At 35.0% G+C, this 21,153-nt stretch overlaps 1 protein-coding gene across 3 annotated transcripts in view; it reads right to left on the reverse strand.

Annotated features, from left to right (window-relative positions):
* The window catches only part of nlgn2b (neuroligin 2b), an 86,928-nt gene that overhangs the window by 4,791 nt on the left and 60,984 nt on the right, over positions 1-21,153 (reverse strand). For all 3 annotated transcript variants that reach the window (XM_058789416.1, XM_058789415.1, XM_058789417.1), the window contains 2 exons: positions 15,571-15,720; positions 2,035-2,220 (listed from right to left, as the gene is read on the reverse strand). In XM_058789416.1, coding sequence (XP_058645399.1) covers positions 2,035-2,220; positions 15,571-15,720 — 336 coding nt within the window. The remainder of the gene's footprint in view (positions 1-2,034; positions 2,221-15,570; positions 15,721-21,153) is intronic.

Genomic DNA, 21,153 nt, shown 5'->3' on the forward strand with positions numbered 1-21,153 from the left:
TTTAAATCTTTATTACAAGCAGTCCTGCGGTTCATAAAGAACTTTGTTTTTCTACCTCCACGAGTGTCATCTATTATTACCTCGTTTATATAAAAGTGCTCTTTCCCTTTAAACCTAGCCAAAAAGCCATATGTGTTGACTGTGAAACACAGTAGACTTTAATTATATGTATTTATGGTGTTATTACTACATTTTCGTGTCAATCCATGTTCATATCCATGCAGTGGAAACGATCTCTGAACTGCTGCAGACACACCGCTCCTGGAATCCCAAGCAATTATCGGCCGATAGTGATCGGTAGCCGATCAATCGGTGCACCCCTACTTTTAATATGAGTAGTAAATAGGGCGGGTAGAAACTCTGATTCATTACTTAAGTGAAAGTGACAAAGTGAGCTCAGCAGTGTTCGAAAAGGCTCTGGATATGTATGAGGAAACCATCTTGGCTTTCAGAACCCTGCTGCACTGTTATGTAAACTGTCCCATGGTTTTCATCTGCAGATTCTGTTATTAATTATTAAAATGTTCCCCCACCCCCCCAGTCACACACACACACACACACACACACACACACTCGCTCTATACTCTTATTACAAGACCCCCCAGCTTCAGTTCCCTATGAAATCAATTAAGAATCAGCTCAGCTGCAGTCCCACACTTCTGCATCACACACACATAGTTGTACATGCTGCTCATTATGAATTTGTCTCACATCCCTCCATTTTTATCACACAGCACTCATTATAAACTGGCATCAAATGCAGACGCACGTGTGATCTCGAGATAGCGGTGTAAATCAGTCTCGCACACACACAAATTCACACACACCGCAAGGCATTGCCAAAAATCAGTCTCACTTTCACACAGCCGCACAATATATCAATATCAAAAAAATTCAGAACATAGAATAGTATATTGTACAAATACATAGCACAAATAGGGTTACAGACTTTAAAACAATTCCAAATATCCAAAAATAAAAGTCTTCCAGGTTTGGAATGATCATTTTTGGTCAGTAAATCGGTCAATGACAAATGAGAGTGTCCATGATAAAGAGAAAGAAAAACCTATTCTAAAACACATCATGTTGTAAGAAATGTTTATCTTTCTACTGATGTTGGCTTTATAAAATAACTATACCATTTTCAAGATTTTCACGTTTCACATACATTTTCATTATACTTTGTGAGTGTAAACATCTTAATAATAATTTTTTTAAATGTCGTTTTTCAAAGAAATAATAATAAAAGATTGTCAAACTACTTCTTTTTAATAAAAGCTTGATTTTAATTGAGGCTTGTATCTTCATTATGATGTCAGGACAGTTGATATTTTTGACTTTATGTCCATCTTGAAATAAAATTCAATACATAAATGAAAAACACTCTTATAAGATGTGTATTCAAATCATTGTACTATCCAAAAGTCTGACCCCAAACCTCTTCTGACTAGAATGTTTTTCATTTCTGCATTAAAACAGTAATAGTATTTAAAAAGTAGTATTTTAAAATATGACTACAATTTCAAAAAACTGTTCTCTATTTGAATGTATTTGAATATTTCTGAGATGCAAAACTAAATTTTCGGCATCATTATTACAGTCTTCACTGTCACATGACCCTTCAGAAATCATTCTAATATGCTGATTTGCTGCTCGTGAAACATTTCTTGAACATTATTAATATTGAAAACAGTTGTGCTACTTAATACGTTTGGTACTTTTTGATACAGTGATACACAATAGAAAGTTATATTGATGAATAGAAAGGAATTTATTTGAAATCTTTTTTAACATTATAAATGTCTTCACTGTCACGTTTGATCAATTTAATGAAGTTTTTTTTTTTTCAAAAGAAAAAATCTCACTGACCCCAACATTTGAAAGTGTATGAACTACACTTGCAGTTTTAAATGCATTTTTTAATAAATAGAGACAAAAAAAATGTGTCCTAATGAATAAATGTTCATTTATTTGGTGACCTTCCTTTAAATTATGGGATTTTGTATTGATGATCAAGGCAACAGAGTTTCAAACCTTCAGAATGATGGGACAGGATGAGAAGGTTGACGCAAGAGGCTCCAGCCCCAGAGCCAAATATGGTGATTCTCTCTGGGTCTCCTCCGAAGTGTCCAATATTCTCGTTGAGCCATCGCAGAGCCTGAATCTGGTCCAGTAGCCCATAATTCCCCTTTGCAGACTGATCTCCAGTGCTCAGAAAACCTACAGAGAGCAAGAGAGTTAGACTAGAGATAAGATAACAGACAATGTGAACCAAAGGTATAAAAGACCATGATCAATACATGTTGACCAAGATCAAGCACTCTGAGGCCAAGAAGAGCAAAGTGCCTTGGTAAACTGAAAGAATGAGGTAAGACAGAGGACTAAAGCATTAATAAGTCATGCTCATTTGGAACTTCCTGTTACCATTTGGAATGATTCCAATAGACTTGAACTGGTTATGAATAATATAGACTATGTTTGGTATAGCAAAGTATGATATGACTTATACTATATTTGAAAGTTATGGTTTACATATTTTTTCTCTCACTAAATGCCAAAAAATATGGAAGCCCGTTTCCGCCACTGAATAAAAAATAAAAAATGTTATTGCGACTTTTTATCTCACAATTCTGACTTTTTTTCTCAGAATTGCGTGATATAAACTCACATTTGCGAGTTAAAAAGTCATGATTCTGAGATATAAACTAGCAATTTTGAGAAATAAAGTCAGAATTGAGTGATATAAACTCGCAATAGCGAGACATAAAGTCGCAATTCTGAGAAATAAACTCGCAATTCTGAGAACATATCAGTCTTTTTTCCCCCCTCAAAACTGGACTTTAACTCGCAATTGCGAGTTTATATCACGCAATTCTGAGAAAAAAAGTCAGATTTGTGAGTTTATATCTCGCAATTCTGACTTTATAACTCGCAATTGCGAGTTTATATCTCACAATTCTGTGAAAAAAAAGTCAAAATTGTGAGATAAAAAGTCGCAATAACCTTTTTTTTTTTCAGTGGCGGAAACGGGCTTCCATAAAAAAAAATCTGTGAAAGTGAATAATTCTTTGCTCTACATGACTGAGTCACTCACAGATGATGGAGCCTACAGGAACAGCAATTAAACAAATAAACGAACAAATCCGAATTGATTTAAAAGATTCAAATCATTCCATAGCTTTAAAATTGCTAAAATCATACAATATGTCTTCAATCACAGTACTTATTTATGACATTTTGTACTCATAAAACTGGAATAAAATTGTTCGTAAATCTGAGCAAGTTTATGAATACATAAAAAATAGTAGGCATTATTCATTGTACACTGCACATTAGACATTAAGCAGTACATTCGTTTTTGTTAATGAATCTTTTACGTGAATGATTCAATGATTGAACCTTCTGGTCTAGATGAACATGACTCTGAGTCACTCACTGTTCACCAGCTGGTCATGTAACCTACAGGAACAGTGACTAAGCAAACGAACAAAACTGATTTAAAAGATTACAGTTATTCTATTGCTAGTTCATAAATATATTTATAATCACTCAAAAACGTCTTTAATTACAGTACACTAAAAGCTTTAGCAGGACATTTTATTTTAAAGTCAATATTTAAAACACTTTTTTTTTTTCTCGTAAAATTTAGCATGTTAAAAAAAAGTAGACATATTAAGTAGACAAGTAGACAATTGTATACTGCACATTATATATTAAGCAGTTCGTTAGTATTTTTGAATCATTAAGTGAATCATTCAGTGAATGAATCCTTTGGTCTAAATGAACATGACTCTGAGTCACTCACCAGTAATGATGCCTACGGAATGGTGACTGAACAAATAAATTAACAAATCAGAACTGATTTAAAAGATTAATTCTATTGCTAGTTCATGAATCTATCACTCAAAAACACGTGTTTTAAGATACAGTACTACAAAAGCTTAAGCAGAACATATTTGAAAAAAAAAAGAAGTTTTTCTCAGGATTGAAGTAAAATTGTTTGTTTATCAATGCGTATTGAAAACATAGGCATTATTTAGTGTACTGCACACTATACAATAAGCAGTAAGTTCAGTTTAAAAAAAAAATCTTCTTCATGAGTGATTCAATACTAAAAGTCACTACAGGATATAGCCTACAGGAACAGTGACTCAACAAATGAACGAAATTCATTCCATCGCTAGTTCATAAATCTATTTATAATCGCTCAAAAACATATGTGTCTTCAATTATAGCAGCTTTAGCAGAACATATTTTCCTCTGCAACGCTCAGAACTGTGATCCTCAGGGGTGCTGGGGTGGGTTTGATGCATTAACTGTTATCGCTGCTGGTGATAGGAGCTTTATTATCATCTTGTCAAGCCCATCTTTATGATGAGTCTAGCCGATTAGCCAGTTTAGACATTTGGACTGTTGTTCTCTGGGTAGAAAAAGCTTGAGTGCCCACATCCACATACATAATTCAAAACAGGAGGTCCATATACCATTACGGACATCCACAAATAATACATGCTATCGCTCATTAAAATGGGGTGTGCGAGGCTCTGTACACGAGAGTGTAAATGTAAATTTACACAGTGTAAATGAGAACTAAAGAGCTTATGTAAGACCGTCTATTTTACTATTCTAACTGAACTGGTGATGCACTGAAAACATGAAAATGTGGCGAGAAAAAGGGTAATTTCAAACATATTTCACATGTCTAAGAAACCACTCTTCAGACTGTGAAACACAGGCTTCCTCTGGAATATTAAAAGAAATGGGGAAAAGACATAAGAGGGGAAAAAGAGATAAAAATAGACCCGTACTTAAAAGCTATGTGCCCTCAGACCCAATATAAGAGTCAGTGAGTGTGACTGTGTGTGCGTGTGTGTTTTAGAGGAAGAGAGCACGTCAAAGAAACTAAGAGGGATGAGTAGAGAAAAAAGACAAACTGCCATGTTGTTTTCAGGAGTCAGGCCTGTGAGGAAGACGACAAGCGACAACATACGGCACATCATATTACAAACAACACACAATAGGAAAACAGATCTCGCACTTGGCACCTCTACATATAAAAGGCTCCACTGGTGTGTCATAGATGGAGGGATACACAAACAGAAATAGAGCTCTTTGAAAATGTTCGTTACAGATGTTAAAAAAAGCTTTTGACGTCTGAAACTCCCACAGGCCGATAATGACTTTGTTTTAAAGGATACTGCTGCATCTGCTACATTCATTTACATGCTGTGCAAAATAGTAGCATGTATTCATGACCGACAGGCTGGTTATCCTAAACCGTGAGATCGTTTCCATGACAAAATAAAACATTAGCAGTGATTAGCATCAATGTATTTTAAATAAATATAGCTTATATTTCTGCATCTTTCTTTTAAATACATCCTAAACCACATTTCTGTGAGATTTTTTATTTTAACCCATATTATTCAATATATATTATTAAATACGGAACCATTCATTCATATATGGAATCATTATTTTTGTGTTAACCATTAAGATCAGTGTTGTTACTGGTAACTAAAACTATTAAAATGGTTTTCATATAAATAAATAAAAGCTAATTCGCAATATTAATAACTACTATAATAGTATATAAATAATACAAAAATAACACTAAGATTTTTTATTTTACATTTGTGATTAAAAAAAATAATGAATCACAAGCTTAATGTTTTTGAAAGAAGTGTCTATGCTCATCAAACATATTATTATAATTTAATTAATTGCTTTCTACTTTAATAGATTTTAAATTGTATTCCTGTGATGGCAAAGCTGAATTTTCAGCAGCCACTACTCTAGTCTTCAGTTAAACATGATCATTCAGAAATATACTTCAGAAATTGAAAACAGTTGTGCTATATATATATATATATATATATACAAAATCTTACTGTAGCGCAACGTTTACGCCAAATCAAGAGCACATATGATGAATCTGTTTGATTGCAATGAATTCCACCCTAACAGTTTAAACTTATAACACTATAAAACATCAAATACAGTTTTGTTTTATCGCCACATTAAAAAAAATGTGAGATTCGGGGATACAGGTTTTTTTGTTGGTCATACTCGCCAAGAAAAAAAACAAAATCTGGGGAAAACAATCATTTGGGCCACACTGAGCTGTGGTGTGAACATTGCTGTATTGTCTAAATGACATTAATAGGGCAGGTAACTGAATGTGTGCTAACTCTCATCGTAAGCGTCGGCCTCACGAGTCAAGGACAACCCATAGAAAACGAGACAAATTACGTATTCATCAAACTGCTGGATCAGGCCACCACAGGCGAGTCCCTAAAGATGAGTGAAGTCACTGAGTGCATTACAAATACAACTGTAGTGCAAATTAGTGGGGGAAGTGTGGACGTGAGGTCTTTTTATAATAGTTTCATATTAGGTGAATGTGAATCCTAGAGGTGCTGGATCTGTGTCTATGTGTGAGTATGCATACTGTGCGCAGCATGCACATTTCTGTAGGCACGGGATACCCGGCTGACCTACTTCACTTGGTACTGTATCCCACAATGCAACCTGCTCAACTTAACCTTCCATTTCTAGTCTGACAAATTATTTAAAAGATTTTTAACATCTCTGCTCAAATGTTGCCAGCGACATATGCGACACATTACGGGTCATGTGACAGTAATTTAGCATACAACTTTAAACAGTTTGATTCAAATAAAATGTTTTTATATAGTATTATAAAGTATATAGTATAGTATTTTATATAGTAAACTAGCATGAAAGAAATAAGCTTCAGTAAACATACACTGTAAAAAGTGATAAGTTGACTTAACTTAAAACAATTGAGGAAACCTGTTGCCTTAAAATTATTAAGTACATAATAATAATAAAAAAAAAAGTTAAGTGAACTTGACAATTCAATTAACTTATTTTTAAATTATCATTTACTCAATTTTTTAAGTTAAGTCAACTTATCACTTTTTACAGTGTATAATACTGTTAACTAAAACTAATAAAAACATGTTTGTTATGAAACGTTATGAAATAAAGTTAAAATAAAATATAAATATTAGATTAAAACTTAAACCAAATAAAAATTAGTTGTTATAATTATACATTATATATATATATATATATATATATATATATATATATATATATATATATAAACAAACAAATAGGCCTATAACAAAATCACATCACAAAGCTAATTCAAAATATTATTAACTATTAACTTATTAATAATTCTAAAATAACACTGGCATTGGTACATACTGTATTATGCACTGTATACTACACACAATTTTTGAAAAAAAAAAAAGCATGTGAAATAAAATGCATGTTGCAGCAACAAACATTTTAAACAGTAATATACTTTATTGCTGTCATATAATCTCACTACACTGCATGTTTAATTTAACTTAGTTATTTTGGTTTAAAAAATGGATGTTACGCATTTATATCATTTTGTGTTTAACAGTTATTTTATTTAGTGTAAAAAGGAAGTCACGCCAGATGCATTGTGGTATCAATGCAGCTGCATACTGCACATTATGGAAATGCACAAGGTCATTCGGGTATTCCATACATACAGAAAACTGGCATAACATGCATAATATACATTCCATATACTGCAGAAATAGTAATTGTAGTATGGAGGTATTCTGTTGGTTCGCTGTCTATGCTGAATACTGTCAGAGTGTGTTGAGGCTCCATTTGAATGTGTCGAAACTGATTGTTCAGAGGCAAGGATGTAAACATTTGGGCACCTTTATGAGTGGGAACCCCTAGTGTGGTCCGTCGGATAACTGGAAGCCTGTGTGTGCAGCACAGCCATTGGATAAAAGGCTGATCGATGGGAAAACGGTGTTCAGGAATTGGTTGCTGAGGGTTTGGTGGGTTTGACAGTCTTCATATTAACCTCCTTCTGTTGAGCTGTTTGCTGTTGCCTGGCAACCAGCCACTTCTTCTTTCAGAGGGATGTGTTTTGCGAGTGTGCAGACACAATGTTGAATGTTGCAAAAAAGCAGTGATTATCCTAAACAGCGGGTTGCGTCCATATGTGTAACGGAATATCATATTACAATTTAGCAAAATGATCAGTCAAACGTCTAACCCTGTGCACCGCTCTGATTCTCTTGGTAAGTTTCACAGTGAGCTGAGTGCTGAGTTGAATCTCCTGCAGACTTTGGTGCTGAGAGCAGCAGTTTGAGGCCGGACTCATGAATATGCACCATTCCAGCGAACGATAGATCAGAGCGAGAGAGAGAGAGAGAGAGAGTAGCATACCAGAGTGAAAGAGGGATGAGGAGGTGAGAGTACGATTCGGAGGAATAGTTGGATAGATAGATAGATAGATAGATAGATAGATAGAACTACAGAATGAATGATAAAACGATAGATCGAACAATAGAATAGACAAACAAACAAACAAACGAATGAACGATAGATAGATAGATGATAGATAGATATAGATAGATATAACTACAGAAAGAACAATAGAATGATAGAACGAACAATAGAACGAATGAACGAACAAACAAACAAACAAATAAACGGATGAACGATAGATATATATATAATAGAAAGAACTATAGAACAATAGAACTAACAATAGAATGAACGATAGATAGATAGATAGATAGGTAGATAATTCTAACGCTAATAATAACAACAGTTCTTCTTCTTCTTGTATTTCATTATTGTTATCAAATATATCTCAAAATATTTTATAAATTATCAATTACTAAAAAACATTTAATGGACCACTGTGGAAAAATATATAATTTCCCAGAATGCTTTAATTAACCTGTCCTTGGAACCAAATAATATGAAACAAGAATTGACCAATCAGCCTGAAGTCCACTGCTGTGTTCACGAAATTCCTCTTCCTGCCATTCTAATTCAATTCAAACTCCTGCTTGTGAATTGAATTCATCCTTAATTTTTTCTCTTCTCAAGCAGTAGTCAGTGTCATTCCTCTAGCTGCTAGCTGCCTTCTGTCCGCAGAAAGGCTATAAACCTCAGTACCCCATTTGTCATAGCCATTCCTCACAGGAAAGTGTGTTCCTGTCACTGAAATATTTGTATTGAAAACAAGCATATTGGTTGGTGAAGTATAGTAAAATAGTTAATCAGCTGTGCTTCGCAGGGCCCCGCTGTTAGGCTACATCAATATCCAAGAAACATAAAAACAATATTCTGTGTTCTGCACGGCTGCACCTTCCAACAAGCTACAGACAACTAACCGCCTTTTTTTCCAGAGGACGCACTGCTACTGAAAAAAGAATGAGGTGGAGAGAGGCCATTTGTACCTCAAACAGAATTTAGTGATTAGCTAAAACTAATGAGTTTTATCTCTTGATAATATTAGCCATTAGATTCCAACCTGATCTCCTGACCATTGGACCCCATTCTGACCTGATTTAACTATTTGACAATTTCATAAGAATTTGTACGAAAAGTATAACTTAGTACGCTTAAAGTATGCTTACTTTTTTTTTAACAATCATATGTTTTCGTACAAATTCCCCCTAACTGTGGAGCTTCATGCTAACGTTTTTTCCAAACAACCACATGTTATTCTATGAATTTCCCCAAAAGCCTGGGACACACTGCACAAGTTTCGGCTGTCCTAGATGAAAGATTGCCATCGTGAAACAATCGTGGCGATTTCTGTGATAATGGCTCCTATGTCGTACAGTGAGAGAGATTCAAAGATGGCCGTCGTCATAGTCTTGAGACCAAAGATAGCCTACGATAATTTTATGACAGTGTCAGAAATTCCGCATGATCACTGCACAGTGTGTTTGCTGCTACGATCCAGATTTACTGACCAGCCAATAAAAATGCAACATGAAATGGCGCGTTGATCAATCCAACATAACACTAAAACTTAAAACTGCTTACCTCAAACTCTTTTAACTTTCTCTTTCACAGCTTCCTGTAATTCGACATGCTCTTTTTGTTTACCGCTAGCGCATGTCGATAACGTTTTATTCTTCAATAGAAACTTGCGTCATAGCCTACGAGTCACTAAGTGTCATCACCGTACAGTCCTGCACATACATGTCGTACCCTAGTTTATTAGATCCATGTCAGACAGTGTGATTTGTAATGATCTTATAAGATTGCTGAAATAGCATGCTTAAATTTTTTCTAACAATCACACGTTTTCATACAAATTCCCCCTAACGAAGGAGCTTAATGAATATTTTTTTTAACAATGACACGTTTTTGTATGAATTCTCCCTAACAGTGGAACTTTTATTTCTAAAGATCATACTTTTGATCAGTAAGGCAAACCGTCAGTGGGCGGTAAGTAGTTATACGAATTCATATGAACTGGCCACCGATTTACCAAAAAGTAAAATATTTATGAACTGCCGTGAGATTGTGTGGGAACTCCTGCCAAATAACAGCACTGACGCCCCACTTCTTTTGTCTCTATAATCGTTTACTCTGAAATAGAAATAAACAAGTGAAGTTAATCAAGCGAAATCTTGGCGCCGATCACCTGCAGCGAGTATAAAAATATGAAAATGTGTCCTCTTCATTCTGAGATCTGAGGTGTCATTTACATTTGCAAAAATCATCTCCTCCACTTCTCAGATACCAACACCGCAAACATCCATTGTTTCCCTTTGAATTTATAATTACACAATTAGCGTCCACATCAAAAACTGAAAAGCACGTTTCGAAAACGCAAATAGCTCAAAGCAAACATCCTCGAGAGGTGCGCGGCAGTGCGTGAATCATAATTCAGGGATTCTGCATTAGTTGGTGGTGAAAGTGTAAAAACTGCTGAAATAAAGACTTGTGTAGAATTAGGAACCTAATTAGGGTAATCTGTTTCTTCAAATAGGACAGATTTGATGAAGGGCTGGTAGATGCAGAGAAAGAGAAAGCGAGTGAGGTGAGGGGGTAATGCGAATAGGGAAATGCAGGAAACGCTTAGGCCCTGGTAAGAAAACAGCGCTAACCCGCAAGGTCCATCGACAGCGCGTTCTTTCTTCCCCAGAGTTCATTAATTAGTTAATTAGTTAATTAGTCTGAGCAGATGGCTGTGGTACACAAATCAGCAGCTCCGAGGGCCAGCTGGGCAGAGGCAGAGATGGAAGGTAAGGGCGCCTCAGATCTGGAGAAAACTTGCTCATTGGCAGAGCGCTAATGCTAACGCAGCTAGCCTGCCGCAGTACACAGCGCACATGTGTACTAGCACTCGCAGCTCACTCTGGCCTTCTGCCACCTCCTCCTCAGAGCGTGTGTGAGGAATTTCAGATAACCACACGTGTATGAGCCTTCAGAAACATACACAAACCTGAACACGCGGGTCAGAAACAAACGCTATGTTTGTGTGTGTGCTGCATTAGCATTGGTTTGAATGAATTCTCTGCTTCACTGCAGATTTAAAAAGGCGCTTCTGACGGTTATTTTTAGCATGTTCACATATCTCCCTTCTGTCTCTACTCTTTCACTCGTTCTGTCTCTCTCTCCACCTCTCCCCCTTTCTCTGGCCCTTTTTCCTTTTATCTGTCTTTCGCTGTGAAAAGGTGCATGCATATAGCTCATACATTTCTGGCTGGTGTTTGTGCATATGGGAGCTGGATAAAGGGTCCGGTTTTGTGCTAAACCTGCTTTTATGATGTGGAACACTATTCTGTCTCTTTTTTTTTTTCACTTCCTTTGTACATTTTTTTTTTTTTTCTGTTTGAAAATGCTTCATCCAATCCAATCATCCAATGGGGCTGGAATGGCAAGACACAAACGCGTAATCCTCTTCACCGCTATAGAAAAACCTCTTTAAAGCAGAATAGAGAGAAAGGGAGAGAGACAGATAATACACTGAAAGGTTACTCCTATTCATCCATGTACCAAAATTCCTCACCCCTGCTAATAATCGTCCTTTTTGCATCCTTTCAAGGCAGCGTACATGTATTTGTGTTTTTGTACAGTGTGGGCTATTTAACATACTCAGTGTATGCATATTTTTTGTATGCATGGATATCTGCTGACCACTTGCCAAAATGTGTAGTATGGATACGCTGTGGCATAATGTCAACCTTTTTTATTGACACATTTTTTTGGACTGAAACTTCTACACTAAATGAGAACTTTCACACAGACTAAAATGCTGGAGTTGTAAAATTTGTAGGGCTATAAATTTAAGTAACACAGTGTATACTGCAATGATTTTAATGCATTTTTATTGTTTCACTATTTCCTAATGACCATTTAGTTAAAGGACTCTTCCTTGTGTCATGAAAAGTATGAGAGATTTCAGTATCAAAATCAGCATTAGTATTTTTGATTCATCTGATTTTTTTTTTCTTCAGTTTAACGATTTTAGTTTAGTAATTTTAGTATTTAAACTTTATTTATTGCAGTTATTTGCCAGGAAACGTGTTTAATGTTATTATATTATATTATATAGTTTAAATGTACAAAAAAGGTTTTTAATAATTTTAGTTAAAAACACACTGGTATTTAATTTATTCAAACTCAAATGTGGACAACAACTTGTATTTTACTTCTCGAATGAAGAATTTTAAAGCAACTTGGTTATAGTGGTTATTTTGTTTAGATAATGGGTTATAAAAAAGCTAAACTTTTTCTACTACATCTCTTAGCCATACTTGACTTAATAGGTTAGTTAACCCAAAAATGAAAATATTTGAGAAGATATATTGAGAATGCTGTTGATGTTCCCCCAACTCTTTGGTTCTTCAAAATGATTCAAAACAACTTTTTTTTGTGTTAAACATAAGAAAGAAACTTATACAGGTAAGGAATGGCATGAGGGTGAGTAAATGATGACAAAATATTAATTGCTGGGTTAACTATTCCTTTAAACATGCAATAATAAGGACATGTCACCAAAATGTAGCATATTGTTGAAAATTACATGCATAGCACACAAATATTCTAAACAATGAATTTCTTCTTTTTGTGCTCAGTCCGCTATGAGAACGGCTAATACGAGAATTGTTTGATCAGCGTATGAAATAAACAAACTTGAGAACACACACACACAGGCCAAAACTACTTCACTTACAACTTTGACTGTGATTCCCTCAGATCACTTCATCTCCACAGGGAACTGTTTCATTTACCTTCTTAGTCTGTTTAGATTTATATTCAATCTGTCATTCTTGAAGGTAAACTCACCCTGGCCTTCTGCATTCATTATGTGTTCATGGAAAAAGGGAGGCATCTCAACTACAAACCCATCTCTGTACAAAAACAGCCCAAACTTGGTACTCTTGCACCATGTGTGAAACATTCCTTGTGAATCTTTGATATGACACCTAAACAAAACTTGAAACTTAAGTGTACTTTAATGTTGTTAGTAACAGCCAGGAAATGCAGTCATAATTTGGTCTTTTTGTACAGTTTAGTGCCAGTGAAAGTGGAATATAGGCTTTTACTTCTCCCCGATTGGTTTATTGTAATTCTTATATCCTAAAATCACTTTTCAATATCTTTAAATTGACAGAGAGCAGTACTCCACTTCTAGAGTTTCGTCCGTTTCTTCTTCCTGATTAAATTACTGTAATTCTTCTATTCCAGATGAGGTCACTTAATGTGTTAAAGTTGAAGTAGAGCAGAACACCACATCTAGATGCTAATGACTCAAAAATACTCCAAAAATGAAGAGAATAAATCAATGGTCTTCTAAAATCTCTCTGATGGCTTCATATAATTCGCAAAATAGATTTTACAATTCAATAACCGAGCTCTATACAGTTGAACAGCAACTAGAACTTCCTCCCTTTCTTTTCATCACAACCTTTTCAACATCTTTCTTTAGGTTCTCTGAAAAAAAGTCAGCTTTAAAGATGAAAAACCAATCCAATAATTCAGGAAGAGAATAGTGTTCCTTCTAAAACTCAAAACACCAGTAGTCATTTTTGATTTACTGTATTGTTCCTTGAAATAACTTAAAATTCATATATGTGACCCTGGACCACAAAACCAGTCTTAAGTAGCACAGATAGTAGCGAAATTATGAAATTTTTCTTTTATGCCAAAAATCATTACACTGTAAAAAAAAAATTCTGTAAAATTTACGGTAAAAAAACGGCATCTGTGGATGCCAGAATTCTACCATAAAAAATACGGTAACAACATTTTAGGTTTTACGGTTTTAACTTAAATTTACAGTTAAATACCGTAATTTCATTAACTGATATAATGTTAATATACCAACCTATTGAAGTACTGAAATCTGTTTTGTACCTTTGTATTACACTGATAACCACCAAATGCAGGTGATGATGAGAGAGTCACATGATGAACCAAAGCCCATCACAAGCAGCTTTTAAATAATAACATATATAGAAGGTGCACAGTGTCATTCACACAAACACTAAACACCATCATGGTGAGACTCATTAAACTGAAATATGCAATAAACATTAATTTAACAACATTAGATGTAACATACAACCCTAATAAACATAAATGATAAGAAAAAACATCAAATTCAAACTAAATTTGAAATGCAACGAAGGGAATTCTGGGAATGTCAGTTTTATGGTTTTTCCCTGTAAATTTTACAGGAACTTACCGTTAACCATTTAACATGTTCTTACTGTAGCATTTTCACAGTTTTTTATCGTTAAAATCACAGTCATTTTTTACAGTGTAGGATATCAAGTAAAGATCATGTTCCATGAAGATATTTTGTAAATTTCATACCGTAAATATATCAAAACTTAATTTTTGATTTGTAATATGCATTGCTAAGTACTTCATTTGGACAACTTTAAAGGCGATTTTCTCAATATTTTGATTTCTTTTGCACACTCAGATTCTAGATTTTCAAATAGTTGTATCTCAGCCAAATATTGTCATATTCTAACAAACCATACATCAATGGAAAGCTTATTTATTCAGCTTATTTTATTTTATTTCAATAAACCTCAAACTCAAAAAAAATTACCCTTATGACTGGTTTTGTGGTCCAAGGTCACATACGTGTAGTTAAATATTATGAAGTTACAGTAAATATTAAGTTTTACAGTATTATTAAAGGTAAATATTATAAATGTAAAAAAAAAAAAAAAAAACCTGCACAAGCATTCACAGTAAATTTAAAGGAATATTTCACCACAAGTCTTCTGAAGCCACACAGCATTCAAATCTCATTTGCACTTACATGCACTTACTGGCATGTCAAGACATGTTGCGGCAGCTTTGGCGTGACAATCAATGACGTTCGACTTCACTGATGCCAAATCTGGTGCAACATGACTTGACATGCCATATTTCAATTTATGAATGAGATTTGATGGTCATGATGGAGGGGAAGATTTTCAGCAAACTTTTATGGTGCTTTTTTCATTTTGGAGCTTTACAGTCCATTTTACCATTCAAAAACAACAGAGCAGAGCATACTAAATAACAGCCTATCATCTTTCAGTATGGGGTGAAGTTTCATTTTTGGGTGAACTATTCTTTAAATATCATAAACAAGACATAAATTAACAACTATCAGAAGATAACAATAACAGCAAAAATAATAATAAAAAAATCCTCAATGCTTTTAGGAGACAATTAGACATACAAATGGTGCATTAAAAGATTATATAATGTTGAACTTACCCAGAACGCCCAGTCTGTAGTTCATAGTGACGACAATCACGTTTCCATAGGCAGCAAGAACGCTTGCATCAAACATATTGCCTGTTCCCTCCATGTATGAACCACCATGAATAAACAACATCACAGGCTTCTTCCGACGATCTCTAATATCTGTGTAAAACATAAAATGCATAAAAAAATTAACAATTAATAAAAAATATTATTAACATATATAATATCTAATAGCATCACTGTAAACTAAACAGTAATGATGTGCTTAGTGAAAGACTGATACTATGCGCTTAAGAGCTCTTGTTCATAAACATATACTGTATATAAAACATATTGTTATGTTTTAACCATGCACATTAAATTGAAAATTACAATAAGAAATATATAGCTCATATACACTACAGTTCAAAAGTTTGAGCTCGGTAAGATTTTGCAATATTTTTGAAAGTCTTTAATGCTCACTAATGCTGCATATATTTGATCAGTAAAACCAGTAGGAATTGTGAAAAATATTCTTTTAAAATATATTTTAAATTCTAATTAATTCTTGTGATGCAAGGTGAATTTTCAGCAGTCTTCAGTGTTTTCCATGTTTTCCTTCAGAAATCATTCTAATATGCTGATTTGCTGCTCAAAAACATTTCTGATTATAATCCAATTTTATTAGTATATTACCTATTATTAATAGCTAATATTATTGCATATCTATGTTGAAAACAGTTGTGCTGCTTTTGTGAAAATCTATTGATGAAAACAAAGTTAAAAAATAACATTTATTTGAGATATAAATCTTTTGTAACATTATAAACATTACATGTGACCCTGGACCACAAAACCAGTCTTACAGTAAGTAGCACGGGTATATTTGTAGCAATAGCCAACAAGAAATTTTATGGGTAAAGATCATGATCCTTTAAGATATTTTGTACATTTATCAAATATATCAAAACTTAATTTTTGGAGTTAATTTGGAAAACTTTAAAGGTGATTTTCTAAAAATAAATTATTATTATTTTTTTTTTTTGCACCCTCATATTCCAGATTTTAAATAGTTGTATCTCAGCCAAATATTGTCCTATCCTAACAAAAAATACATCAATGGAAGGCTTATTTATTCAAAATGTATAAATCTCAATTAAAAAAAAAAAAACTGACCCTTATGACTGGTTTTGTGGTCCAGGGTCATATATTTGTTCCATCCTTTTTAATCCATAATTTCTGAATAAAAGTAGTTCTTAAAAAAAAAAAGGATGGATAAACCATTAAAAGAATAATAAAAAAATAAAAAAATAAACCAACATCATTCATTAATGATCTGTAATTGGCAAAATAATTAAGCACATAAATACATTTCAGGCTTATTTAGTGTACTGATACCCCCAGTTGCATTTTTAATTATTTTTATTTATTTTTTTTTAATTTTGTGCACACACTTTATATTGCCTACTCCTTTTCTAAAAAAGAGATTGTGGAACATTATTAGTGGAATTAGTAGCGTGTTACCATTTATTTTCAAATAATGAGTCAAGGAAGAGGAGGCAAAAAAAATATTGGCTGATATTGCTTCCAGTTCACTTGTCACTCTTAAAATAGAAGGTCAGGTTGAGCGCACTGCATTATGGGATACAGTACTGTGAGTGCTGTATGTTCCACTGCATATGACACATAATGGCAAATGTAGTAGCCCATACTGCAAAAATAGTTAGAATAGTACATTAGTTCATGATTTCTGACCATATCCTCAATCGTCTCCTCACACTCTGGGATCTTTTGTCTCCCTCGCATTGGCTCATCATTTCTGCACTCTGCTGGCACAGTCTGTCTATTTCTCTTCCAAAACTCTGTTGCTCTGATGTATCTCTGTATCAGTTAGTACAGTCTGTGTGCGTTTCTCTCTCAGTATATTTGGAATACAAAAGCTCTGATAGGTCAGACTGAACGATTCCACCATCTCACGTCTTGGATCCCCTTCTAGATGCTGCATTGGTAGAGTCCCTACCTTTGTGTGGTACCTTCTCTGTCCTTCGACCCCATCTAAATTCCCCCATCTCAAGTCTCCAGATTGGTATATTCTGTCTCTTTTAGATTCACATCTATATGTGCTGTTTATTGGTACGGGTTGTTCCCCCTTGCTCTTCTCTCGCAGTGTGTTTGAGCTGCACATGCTCATGCATATATACATATGCTCTTGGAGATGCTTGTGAGAACGTGTGTGAGTGCGATCGAGTGTGCGAGGGCATTCGGAGATGCCCAGTTAGCCAGTGCTTCTGTGGTGTGCAAGTGCTGTAGATAATTCATATGAAAACCAGACCATGCAGAAACATAAATAACTACCACGACATCTGTTTACCCCGAGAGAGAAGGAGGGGGTCTGAGAGAAAGAAGGAAAGAGAGTGGGTGAGAGAGATGGGGGAAATCATAAAAGAAAGAGTGAGACAGATGAGAGAGAGATAGCCGGAGTGGCAGAGAGAGAGAGAGAGAGACAGGAAGAGATCGAGATGTGAAAAGGAAATGGCACACAAAAGAGAATAAAATAAAAGTTACACAGACCAAGGTCCTTTCACGGACACACAAAATCACACACACACACACAGGCAGCTGTGATGCTGAGTCGCTATGGAAACTGCCTCATCTCTCTCTCTCTGTCTAATAGAAGCTCACCAGCACTGACTCACTCATGCCTGTTGCCACGGAAACAAATTCTACGCACGTATTTGCACGCCCGCCTGCATCACCACCTGAATCTCGGGTTACAAACGCATTACAACGACTGCACCCTCACACACACACACACTTTTTCATCTCAATCTTTGCATGCACGCAAACACCTCTTCTTGAAGACAAACACGACTCTTCACAAACATAAAGACAACCTATGAGCATGCTCGCACACTCGTGCACAAGTATGGGCACTCATATGAACACATTTCTGGGTTCTCTTTGAATACTGAGACCAATGGAAATATAAACAAGTTCAATTATCCCAGAACCAACAGAGTTTCTCTTTCGCAAGACTAATATTAGACTGTTAGATTTTCCCGGCTTTGATATGTGTTGTTTCACACCCTCGGTGCAGCTGAACGGAGTAAGAGTTACTTGGTAGACGTTGGTGTTGGATCAGTGACACCTCTGATTCAGCCAATCAGATAGCGCTGTGTGGATCAGGTGTGCTGTTAACAGCCAATCAGAAAATGGGAAATCTTGCTTTTTGTGTCATCGAGAGGCAACACCACGATGTCCGTAGGAATGAAAAATCACAATTCACACTTGTTTCTCCAAGGCATCGTTGCAATTAAATGGAGAGCTAATGGAGATTCAAGGTATAGCAGTGTCATATGTACAATAACGTTCAAATGTAAGAATTTTATTTTTTGGTCCCATTAACTATGAATTTTGCCTCATTAAACTCCTAATTTGCTGCATATTAATAGTATGGTAGTTATTAGGTATTGGATAGGGATGTAGAATATGGTCATGTAGAATAAATGCTTTATAAGAACTAATAAATAGCCAATATGTTAATAATAGGCATGCTAATAAGCAACTAGTTAGTGAGAACTGGTCCCTATACTAAAGTGTTACTTTTTTTTTTAGAGATTGTTTTAAAATAAATGTATACTTTTGTTTATTTTATTGATCAAAGTGGCAGTAAAGACATTTATAATGCTACAAATTTCTACTCTACCAATTCCTACTCTAAATAAATGCTATTCTTTTGATCGGAATCCTGGAAAAAAAGTATCATGGTTTCCACAAAAACATTAACATTAATAACAGTCAGAAATATCAGAAATATTTCTAGAGGAGCAAATTAGATTATTTTCTAATATATTTCTAATATATATTCTGTAATAGATTTCTAATATTCTCAAAATATATTAAAAATATAAAAAAATAAAAAAAATAGAAATTTTATATATTAAATTAAAATTTTCCATTTCAATGATATTTCACAATAATACTGTTTTTACTATAAAGATGTCTCCAACTGAACTCAGATCTGCCAAGATGATTTCAATATGAATGTCTCTCATCAAATTATTTCAAGACCAAATAATAAACTTGCAAATATAATGCTATGGGCATTTATTTTCTAGGTATGTACCTATACATGTCACATGCCATACCTACACATGTCAGCTATTGTCTCATTTTTACTTCTCCACGGGATAATTAGGAGAAACAAAGATTAAATCATAATTGAGAACTCTAACAGCTCAACAATTTTCCTCTGGGCGAGTCTGATATTAATATACACGCAAGTCCATTTTTAATCAGAAGAGATTCAAGTATTATTTGATCGTACTGGCATATATGCAAATATTACATAGTTCACCTAAGAGAATAAAATAAATTTTAATCATTTACTCATGCTCATGTCATTCCAAACCTGTATGACTTTCTTTCTTCCATGGAACCCAAAAGGAATCAATTATCAGAATGTCCAAGCACCTATTTGTGATTAAATAAAAGTGAATGGTGACCAAGACTCCTCAAGCAAAATGTTGCGTGAAAGCTTTCAGTGAATTTAAATTTAGTCATCAATCGTTCGACGAGTCGTTTGGACTGCTTTTATAAAGCCTGATAAAACATGTGACAAAACTCTTACTTTCACTAAATGGAGCATCTTGTACATTCAGCTAAACATCTGCTTTTGTGTTCCAAGCAAGAAAGAAAAGTACACAAGGGTGAGTAAATGATGCTAGGGTTTTCATTTTTGAGTGAACTACCCCTTTAATGTAAATAATACTGAATAAATGTAGAATTAAATGCTGTAAAAGCAGATTTCTCCAAACTGACTTTTTTTTTCTTTTTTCGCTGCAGTATTGAGATATTTTTTGTGTGTGATGCATCGAAGAGAAGCACACAGAATCCACAAACATCTTATCTGGGACAACCCTGCTTACGAATCCATGAGTATAATCTTTGTGTGTGTGTGAGTGAACGAGGGAAGAATGGGGAGACACAGGAAGAGAGAGAGACCGTATGCAATGCGTTAGCCTCAATATGGGATGGAAAGAGTTTGAAATAGAGCGAGAGAGAGAGGGAGTGAGAGAGCAAGCACAACGCCCAGATCCTTTCAACAGAGGCCTTAGTATCCTATTCGCTTCAAAACATCCTCAAAATACAAGAACGCTATTCTGTCTCTCCTCCTCCAAGCCTGCATCTCTCTCTCTCTTCCTCTCCTATGCCGCACCTCCCCCTCCCTCGTTCCCTCTGATCTCTTGCTTTTCCTTCTACTCTCCCCCTCTCCTCAACTCTCTGCCTTCATCTTTGCATCTCTGCTCTCGTTATGGGACTTTCTACACCGCTCCATCTTTTGTTCTTTTCGGTCTGGGCTTTACTCGACGTTATTTACAGGAAAGTAAGGCAGAGAGAGGGGGGGAACGGGATCGGGACTCGACGGATTCGAACCCTGGTCCCCGTGAGCCACCGGCTCTCGTGTGTTGTGAGAAAACGCGTACCTTTTTGCACCACGACCGTCCCTCCCTTCTTGTTCCTGTCTGCCGCCCACACATCCTCTCTCACTTTCAAAGCTCCATGAATCTCATTTCATCATATACTCATCTTTATCACGACGGTTTTTTTAGG

Source organism: Onychostoma macrolepis, chromosome 10, assembly GCF_012432095.1.
Source record: "Onychostoma macrolepis isolate SWU-2019 chromosome 10, ASM1243209v1, whole genome shotgun sequence".
In the NCBI taxonomy this organism is placed as follows: domain Eukaryota; kingdom Metazoa; phylum Chordata; class Actinopteri; order Cypriniformes; family Cyprinidae; genus Onychostoma; species Onychostoma macrolepis.